Source organism: Aethalodelphis obliquidens, unplaced genomic scaffold (genome assembly GCF_003676395.1).
Source record: "Aethalodelphis obliquidens isolate GAN/ISIS:26980383/991018 unplaced genomic scaffold, ASM367639v1 scaffold7, whole genome shotgun sequence".
Taxonomy (NCBI): domain Eukaryota; kingdom Metazoa; phylum Chordata; class Mammalia; order Artiodactyla; family Delphinidae; genus Aethalodelphis; species Aethalodelphis obliquidens.
The window spans coordinates 64,751,454-64,761,447 of NW_020837951.1; the positions used below are offsets into that span (position 1 = coordinate 64,751,454).

General features: G+C 36.2%; 1 protein-coding gene across 1 annotated transcript in view; it reads left to right on the plus strand.

The window, feature by feature from the left end:
* CCDC171 (coiled-coil domain containing 171) overlaps positions 1-9,750 on the plus strand; it is a 356,794-nt gene extending 347,044 nt beyond the window's left edge. The window contains exon 28 of the mRNA XM_027105900.1: positions 9,351-9,750. Within this exon, the coding sequence (XP_026961701.1) occupies positions 9,351-9,572 (222 nt within the window). The 3' untranslated portion in view covers positions 9,573-9,750. The remainder of the gene's footprint in view (positions 1-9,350) is intronic.
* The last annotated feature ends 244 nt before the right edge of the window (positions 9,751-9,994 follow it).

Consider the following 9,994-nt stretch of genomic DNA (forward strand, 5'->3'; position numbering starts at 1 on the left):
TTTAACAAACCAATTACATTTCATTTTGACCACACAGTTCAGAGTCCTAACTATACTAAAATATGGGTTTCAGTGTATACAAAATTTTAGTCTTTTTTAATGAAGGGTTTTTAGTTACGAAAGTAAGGCATGCTTGTTGTAGATAATTGGAAAATACAGAAGTTTAGGGAAAAAAATTCCTACAATGTCAGTACCTCACAAAAGTATCATATGTGATTTTGCACGTTTCCTTTTCACTCATATAGTCTTGCTCGGGGATGGGCAAAGCACAGCCTGTGGACCAAATGTACTTCCACCTGTTCTTGTATAGCCTGAGAAGTAAGAACAGTTTTTTCATTTTTAAATGTTTGAAAAATGAATCAAAAGAAGATTAATATCTCATGATGTGAAAAATATGTTAAATTCAAATTTCAGCATTCATAAATGCACTTTTATTGGAACATGGCCAGACTAATTCATTTGCATATATTGTCTATAGTTGCTTTGGGGCTACAACAGCAGAGTTTAGTACTTGCAACAGAGAGCATATGGCTTGCAAAGCATAAAATACTTATCTGATCCTTTACAGAAAAAGGCTTCTGACCCGTGGTCAAGCTTAAGCATTTGTCCACGTTATCCAACCGTTTATAACTATAAATTTTACAGCCATATAATACTCCATCAAGTGGCTATAGCTTACTTAAATGTACTTCTGTTGTTGAATATGGGATTATTTCCAATTTTGGTCTGCTATTAATATTAGTAAACTAATCATAAATGGAATTGTTGGGTCAAATGATATTAACTATTTCAAGACAGTTGCCAAGTTATAGTCCAAATGGTTCTATCAATTTATACAATCACTAGCAATTTATGAATGCCTGTTTTATAATGCCTTCATTAACATTTAGTATCATAATTTTTTAAATCGAATTTTGATTGGCAATAAACATCTCATTTTCCTTTACAGTTTTGATTACTGTTGGCGGTTACCATTTTTCCCATTTATTTGTTAATCAGCTGTATTTTGACCTCTCTGAATCGCCAGTTCATGGCCTTTGTTCATGATTCAGTAGTTTGAAAGATAAAAAACATGGAAAGAAAATTTTGGGCTTTCAAGGCTTTTTCCTCATAATGCACGCTCGAATTTATTCCCTTTTTCTAAAAATAATTAACAGTTTTCTTGTGATTCCTTTTCCAGAAAGAAAAAAAGATATGTGTATGCATGTATGTGTTTATACCTTTTTTTTTTCTTTGTCACTCCACACAGCTAATGGAATCCTAGTTCCCAGATCAGGGATTGAACCCAGGCCCCCTGCAGTGGAAGCACGGAGTCCTAACCACTGGACTGCCAGGGAATTCCCTATACTTATTTTTTTTTTTAATGCAAATGGGTTCTTTCTCTTTACACACACACACACACACACACACACACACACACACACACACACTGTCTTGAACCTTCTCTTTTCACTTGGACATATTTCTGCATCAGTACTTACATATTTACATCAGTTTTGAAAATTGTTATATGATCTGGTTGTATCATACTTCACTTAAATAACACTCAGTTGATGGACACTTTAGTTTCATTTATCAAATGTTTTTCTAAAAAATGCTTCGATGAATACATCTGTATGCTCATCTTGGTGAGCTTTTGTGAGTGTAGCCATAGGAAAAATGCCTAGCAGTAGAATTGCTGGATCAAGGCAGGTACAATTTAAGTTTTGTCTTCCTGAAAGGTTGCACCAGCGTACAGCCCTGCCTGCGTGGTAGGAACTTGCCTGTTTCCCTCTCTTAGCAGCGGGTATCATCAGACATCTAAATTTTTGGCTATCTGATAGGTGAAAAGTAAGCTTTCATTGTCATGTTTTGTGTTGCATTTCTTTAATTATGAATGAGGTTTAGCTCTTTTTCATATGTTTATTGGTTATTGTATTTCTGCGTCCTCCACCAAACAGCCAATATATATCTGAGGCGGAGGCTGTCAGTGGCTTCCTGATCTCTTTTCTCTTTTCTTTGTAACAAAACCTCTGACTATTACCCAGGCCATTCGGGGTCGGGGTGGGGGGAAAGCTACATATTTCAGACTCTCCTGAAACTAAGTTAGCCATATGACTAGGTTCTGGCCAATGGGATGTAAACAGAAACACTCCGATTTTAGGAAGTGTTTTCAAATGTAAGTGATACCTCCTCCTTTACTCCATCCTTCTTTCTTCTGGCTAGAATGCAGATATAATGGCTGGAACTTGAGCAACCATTTTGGACCCTGAGGTGGAAGCTATGTACTGAGGCTGTGGAGCCCAAGAGAGAAGCAGTCTGGATTCCTGGTAGCTTCATATAGCCATATCAGAGAGAAATAAACTTCTATCTTATTAAAGCCACCAACATTTTGAGTTTTCTGTTACAGCTGAACCCAATATTAATAAATACACTGTCCCAAGCCTATTTTCCAATTAGGTTCTTCTTTTTCTTGATTTGCATGAGCCTTTTGTAAATTAAGAAAGTCACTCTATGGCTATCATGTGTGTTGTGTATATTTTTATCAGCTTGTCATTTCAGTTTTGCAATGGCATTTTTCTGTATAGTGTGCTTAAGTTTTTATTTATTCAATTTTGTCCCTTTTTTGTATACTTGAGTATATGGATATATTTACATTTCAAATTCTCTCTGTGTTTGTTTGAAAAGATACATTCTTAAGATACAGGGGAAAAATGGTCTCTTTTGCATTTTCTGTCCATTTCTGGCATTCTCTACCGTCAGGTATACCAGAATTGTCAGGAAAGGAGCAGACTGGGAGCACAGGGGTGTGAAGGAAAGTAGGAAAAGAAAGAACAAAAGCCATCTGGGAAAATTCTTTGACTCTTTTTTCCAACCTCAATCATGTCAGGAAATCTAAACATCTAAGAGAAGAAAATGGGAATCGTTATCTTGTCAGGCATAAGACACCTTTAAAGTAATTTAAAAATAAAGTTTAAATGTTCTAATGTAATTTAAAACTTCAGTGCTGAGTTTTATCTCTGAATATAACAACACATAAGCTTCTTCGGTGAAAGTGCTAGAACTTTTATTTTATGTAAATGTCATAAAATCTATTTATTTACTCCGGTACCATGGACATTCAAATGGACTATGAGAAAATATATTACCAAAAATATAAACATCTACTTTTAATCTCTAGTACAATGTATGTGCTTTTATTTTGCAGTTTCACAGAGATTTGTTGAGCCCTTACTGTCTTTATGAAGCAGCTCTGGATATAAATAAGCCTGAGGCCATGTCTTCTTTGGGTGGCATGATAAGGTAGTGGCCAAGCATAAGGGGAGAAGAATCATGGATCAAGAATCATGTCCCTTTTCACCACTGACCAAGCGTCTGTGCAACGTGCAGTAGTTTCTTCCGCTCTTGTGAGCCCTAGTTCTTCGACTGTGAAATGGGGCAATAGTAATACCTTCTCACTGAGTGGCTTTGAGAATTGAGATAAGGCCTATAAAGCTAAACCTAGCACAGTACCTGACATATATGTTCACACGTGTTAGCTATAATTAAAAATTTGGAATTTATTATCACTTGAGAAGAGTAGAAAGAGAGGTGAAAGGGAGCTACTGTATGTTATGCATTTTTGTGTATATTATTTCATTTAATTCCTATAACAACTCTATGAGGGATGATTCTTATGTTATGGATAGGATGCAGGCTCACACAGGTTAAGTAACATGTCTAAGATCACATAGTGAATACATGGCAGACTCAAGTTTGGAACCCGAGGCCTCTTCAGTTTCAAAGCCCATATTCTTTCCACTATACTGTGCTACTTTTAATTGCGACACAATGTGTATATACATGAAATAACCAAATATCAAACCAAAACCATGAAGTAATAACATGAGTGGTTTCATTCAGTTAGAAATCTTATTTCCAGATACTCTGCTAAGTGCTAGCAATACAAAATCATGATTCTATTACACTAGGTGCTCTTGTTTTCTGGGGAGATAAAAGTATACAAATAAGTGAAAATAGAAAAATAAATATTCATGAAGGAATGCCAACGTGTGATTGAATATAGCAGCTAACTGTAGTTGGGGAAGGGTGGGGCAAGGATCTGGAAAGGCCTTACAAGGAGGGGAACCTTGACAGAGGCTGAAAGGTGGAGAAGGCATTTACCCCACATAGGGTAGAAGTGTATCCCAGTCAGTGGACAGACCGGAGGCAGGTGTGAACTATGGAACATCATATTTCCTGACTCACAGTTCCATGTAACCGGATTACAGAGTACAAGTGAGGACATGCTAGATGAGGCTGGACAAGGAAGTAAAGCGCTTGTGAACCAGGCTGCACACAGCTGCAGTGTCACATGGCAAAGGGCATGCCTATAAGGAAGCCTGAAGAATCGAAGCCATAATCCAATTAATCTACTGCATTAACCATGTTGTTGAAAGCTGAAACTGAACCAGTCTGTCTTAAGAGCTTTGGCTGTTGAACCAATGCTGAATGTCTGCTTGAGGACTAAGTTGTGGTGTGAATCAAGTTGACAATGTCTTCTACCTCTCTTTTCTGATTTGCTTCTACCTCCATATTGCCCCTCCTTCTTGATCTCTAGGTACCCAGACCTCTCAGGTTGTTTTCTTCTATCTGGAGACTCCTTTACACTGCTCTGCCGACTGACTCACATATCCCCACCTAGCCTATCTTGTTGTCACTGAGCTAAAGAGCCAGACTGGTCTGTACTAAGATTTAATAACTTAGGGAGAGAGGAATGCATAAAATATTTCTACAGCTTTGGCATTGGTAACTAAAAGTTAGAATTGATAACTACGAGGAATAAATATTTAATGACGTGGTAGCAGGTGTATATATGCATATTAGCAAGTGTATGTGTGTAGATATATTTATCAGGTACATGTATATGTGTGTGTGGATGGATGGAGAGATAGATAGGCAGACATATCTCAGGTACATAACTGAGCATTCCTCAAGAGAAGACTGTATATGTAATTATTGTCAACTCGGTTTGTCTGCATAAACTGCAGCATCCTGTGAGGCCAGCACAGCAGAACTGGAAAACAGACAGTTAAAATTTGGTTAACTAACTCGAAGTATTCTGTGTTCTGAGTACTAAGACTCTAGTGGTAAGAACATATTAGGAGCTAAAGTAGAAATGGCGAGGGAGCCTCATTGTAAGGCCCTCTTGTGGGTACTTTGATTCCTTCATCAGTTTATGTAGAGCTGCACACTCTACTTAAAATCAGTCAATAATTTACAGGGCTTAAAACATCATCATGGAGGTCGAAGTAATGAAAAATGTATCAGAATTTAATTGCATATAGCCACGTCATCTAAACTGTGGCTAATGTTGTCATCTCTTTGGCTTTTTTTAAGAACCGTGTGCAGTATGTATTCCTTCCCCTTAAGAACGGCCCATCCATATCCCCTCAAAATCCTAAGAATTATGTTTGGGAACTCTGATTTCTGGGTTAAATTATTCACAAAAGTTAGGTGTTAACCTTATATCATATGTCATCACGGGTTGGAATCATGGTGGACCTGTAAAACTTCAGAGCTGGAAAGAGTCTAGCTCCTCATTTTATAGGCAAGGGAAGTGAGAACTAGGAAGACTGATCCACTTGCCTAAGTGACCCAGCTAGATTATAGCAGAACTGGGAGGGGAAATATAGTCTTCTGATCTCTAGTCTAATACTCTTTCCATCATACTATGTGACTGGCATAATCTCCTTGCAATACTCTTCAGGCTTACTAAATCACATCACTCCTCATTTTTTATAATACTAGATTCTAGAAGACTTAACTTGATCATAAATGCTACACAGGAGACAAATGGCTTAGTGTCATTGTTTCAGAAGCCTTCGTGTGCAAAGTGGCTTTGATTTATAGATAGTTTATTGAGTCATTATCTTATTATTACACTAATGCTTTATTTATTTTTGGTGTTGGAAAAAACACCCTTAGAAAATGAAGATATTAAAGTCTTGAAAAATGGTTAATGGACATGTCTAATTACTGTATTTCATAAGATTTCTGAAATGCAGAAATTTAGTAGGCACATTTTGTATTGTGAATATATATTTAGCTGATGGACTGTAACAGTTCAAATAGAATCATTTACAGCTTATTGAGTAAATAAAAGTGCCTCCATAAAGATTCACATGACACCTAGCTTTTATTTAAGGTAACTAATTTCTTTTTTAAAAATTGCTTAAATTTGGATTTACATGAGAGACTACCAGAACACCTCAGCAGTTTAAAAAGTAGCTTAAACGACCACAGATTTAAAATATAACATCAGATGGTGAATATTCACTTTTTTAAAAATAAATTTATTTATTTTATTTATTTATTTTTGGCTGTGTTGTGTCTTGGTTGCTGCGCGTGGGCTTTCTCTAGTTGCGGCGAGCGGGGGCTACTCTTTGTTGCGGTGCGCAGGCTTCTCATTGCAGTGGCTTCTCGTTGCAGAGCACGGGCTCTAGGTGCGCGGGCTTCAGTAGCTGTAGCTTGCAGGCTCTGGAGCACAGGCTCAGTAGTTGTGGCGCACAGCTTAGTTGCTCCGCGGCATGTGGGATCTTCCGGAACCAGGGCTTGAACCTGTGTTCCCTGCGTTGGCAGGTGGATTCTTAACCACTGTGCCACGAGGGAAGCCCTGAATATTAACTTTTAATGGTCTCTGATAAAAAGTTATTTAAATCTCTTTTACTCTTTATGTTATATTAAAAGTGTTATGATATATTTCTGAATATTATTTGTAACAAGAAAAATAGTTCATATTTACTTGTTATTTTAACATCCTATTTTCAAATCAAGATTTCACCAGAATTTTTGCTGGTTTGTTTTTAAGCTATTAAGTGACTTAAAATCAAATTTTATCCTATTTCATGAAAAAGGTTATTTTCTAGCAGTGTATGAAGTGTAGGAAATGACCTCAGTACCAGAAAAATAATTGTTTTCATTTACACAAAAGTAAGTCTGTTTACTTGATGGAAGGGCTATCTTTTGAGGGGTGCAAGTCTTGAAAGAAATCTCTTTTTTAAGGTTATTTCCCATGTTTAGGACATAAGGTCAGAAGACAGTATGCAAAAAGTGAGACTGTGACTTGAAATACTAGAGAAATAATACCCCATTTCAAGGTTATTTGGTCAAAAATGTTATATTAGATTTTAAAAAATGCTTTCAGACAACATGGTGGAAAATTTGAAAAAGTAAGATCAGGAAAGGCAAAAGAGGGGCCCCTTTGTAGAGTTCCAAGATCCACTGAACATATTAAGGGGAGATGGGCAGTTAGAGACCTTCCCTGAAGGATGTGTAACGAGTTAGGTTGATGGACTCATAAGAAAAGAAAAGGAAACTTCAAGTACAGAATATAGATTTGAGTAAAATATATATCCATCTATCTAACACTGCAACACAGGCATGGTTGGTCAGTTTGGCACAGTTGCCTTTCTCTAGTCTAAAGCATCAAGAAGAAAATACTCTCAGAGTAGGTGACCTTCCTTGGTCTGATTCTGTACACTCCTCTCTTTTCATATATAGTTTTTTTAGACCAGAACTTGAAGTATTTATAAAGATGTAACAAAAAAATTTTGAAGGCTGCCTGACAATATTTTTTATCATAATAAATAGTATGATTGCCCCACCATGTCCTGCTCTTCTATTATTCCTCTCACCCCTAAGTCTGGCAGAATCAGTTAGTAGATGGCATTGTAGTCTTTACAGCAGCAAAATCAATCAAGTAATAACACTTCTAATTCAGATACGCAACTAAAAAAAAAATCACCAAAGATGGTTCTAGCAGCAGGAAAAGTGCAGGAATCTACACCTCGAGCCGCTGATGTAATGAGATGCCTCTGTTCTGGTTCTGAACTGATATGCTTAGACCCAGCATTAAGGTTCTGCAAGTGAAACTTCATCAGTGCTTCTAATCAGGGTCAACACAAGACCTCAGGAGTTCTTTTCCTTCTGCAAGGATAAGCTAAATCCTCTCCTTCTTCATAAAGCCATTCAAGTGGTCATTTTAGGTGAGTTTTTTTTTTTAACTTCCAGCAGAACAAGAGATGATTTCCGTCAGCTGTAGGCTTGCAGTGGAGTATCAAGAAATCAAAAGAACGGAGATCAAAGAAAATTGCTGAACTAGGTGTTAGATGCAGCCATTGATTTTTTCTCCAGTTGTAGTTTAAAAAAAATCCACAAAAATGGTAACACATACAACAGTTGAATTTCTAATACGTTCCTAAAGCCAGAGATAGCTTCCTTCTTGTTTTCACATGTAGAAATGGTTTTGTGTAACATGACATAATAAAGCAGATCCTTAGAGTTCACGCTATTTTGTTGTCAAAACCATAAGAGATGTTTGTGTGTTTTTTTAAAGAACTCTTCAGTATAAAAAGTGTTTTTTAGTGGAGACACTTAAGACTAGACTTATCTCAGCAACATTTATTTGCTGGGAACATGGAAAACTCTGATATACAATTGACTACTATTTTCCTACTATCTATAAAAGCCATAAAATAACACCTATCTGCTTTACTGGTAAAACTTCATTTATGTTAAAGGTTAACTATTGTTTACTGGTACTACTTAAGGCTTAAATTATAGCTTCAACAAAATATTCTGTTTTTAAGTACTTAATGAGTATGTGGGTTTCTTAAGTTTGATTTCCAGTAGTTTCTGGGTAACTAATGTTTTAAAATATGTGACAAATTGTTTTCATGTTGCACTCCCATATTTTGATATATGATTTCCAAATACTCGTAACAGAAACAGTCTTTATTAAAACAGGGTGGTGGCAGTATTATTAAAGGTAAAGACAAAAAGTTCATCTCACTGGCATTTTATATGTTGGTGTGCCGTTTTCTATAGGGCACTAGGATTAACTTGTTTTTCTTTGTGTTATGTTGTTCAATTAAATAAGTCAGGCTGATAACTTAAAAAACATAAAGATCCATAGTTCATTTTCTAAGCAGTCTAATCTCCCAGTTATATAGCATATATTATATAGCATAATGAGAAAACATTATTAGCATTGGTTTCTGTCATTTGCCAGCGGATGGAAGCAGAGGTAAAAATGCCTGATTGCACTGACCCTTTGATTCAATAACTTGATAAAAGTTTTATACCAAGTTTTAGTGTCTAGGCAAACACCTGATGTCCTGACAAGTTTATGATATAGAACAAATGAGGTTCAATCACAACTTGGAAAATAATTTCATATTTATGTATCATCATATCTATTATTTAAGTGGCAATTTCCACCCCATTCCATATTACAGTGATTCTTAGTCCACTTCTCTGTTTATGGTATCAGAGTCTGTTTAAGAGTCTTCAAATCTATGTTTATTATTCTTTTCTTTTTTATATCATAGACAGGATCACAAGACCATTCAAATCTCTCCATTCCTTCAAGAGCTGCTCTTCCTCGTGACACAATTGACGTTGGGGATCTTTTGCCATTGAAAGCTGAACCTGACACAACTTACACTTTCTTAAAGGAGACACTTATAAATCCTGCGCCCCTGTCGTCATCTCACTCCTCTCCAGTGATGATGTCTGCTACTGCCGGGAGACCAGCTCAGATTGGATTATGACTTTATGAAATAAAAAGGATGCAGGAAGAGTTAACAGTACAATTAAAATTGTTTTGAAGGGGGATTTTCTTATCAGTTGAATTTTGCTTCAGCACAAGTGGCCGTGGGTTTTTAAAAATTGTGTGATACCTTGATGTGTACAGGTATCTGTGTCCCTTGAATAATGAAATAACCAACTTTTTTTTCCCTCTAAGTTTTATTTATTATCACAGTTGCTCATTTTTATGTAACATATTTTTAAATGTTAAAGAATGACACATTTTGGGTAATTTCCTTCAGACTTAAAAAAAAATCAATAAGCCATTTTAGTCTCTATCTATCAAAGTTGTTTCATACTTGTCTGTTTTAAAGCAGGACTGCAATACTTTAATAGGATTGAGAGAGCTATTTGAAATGTATGCCAATGATTCCTGTCATTTCAT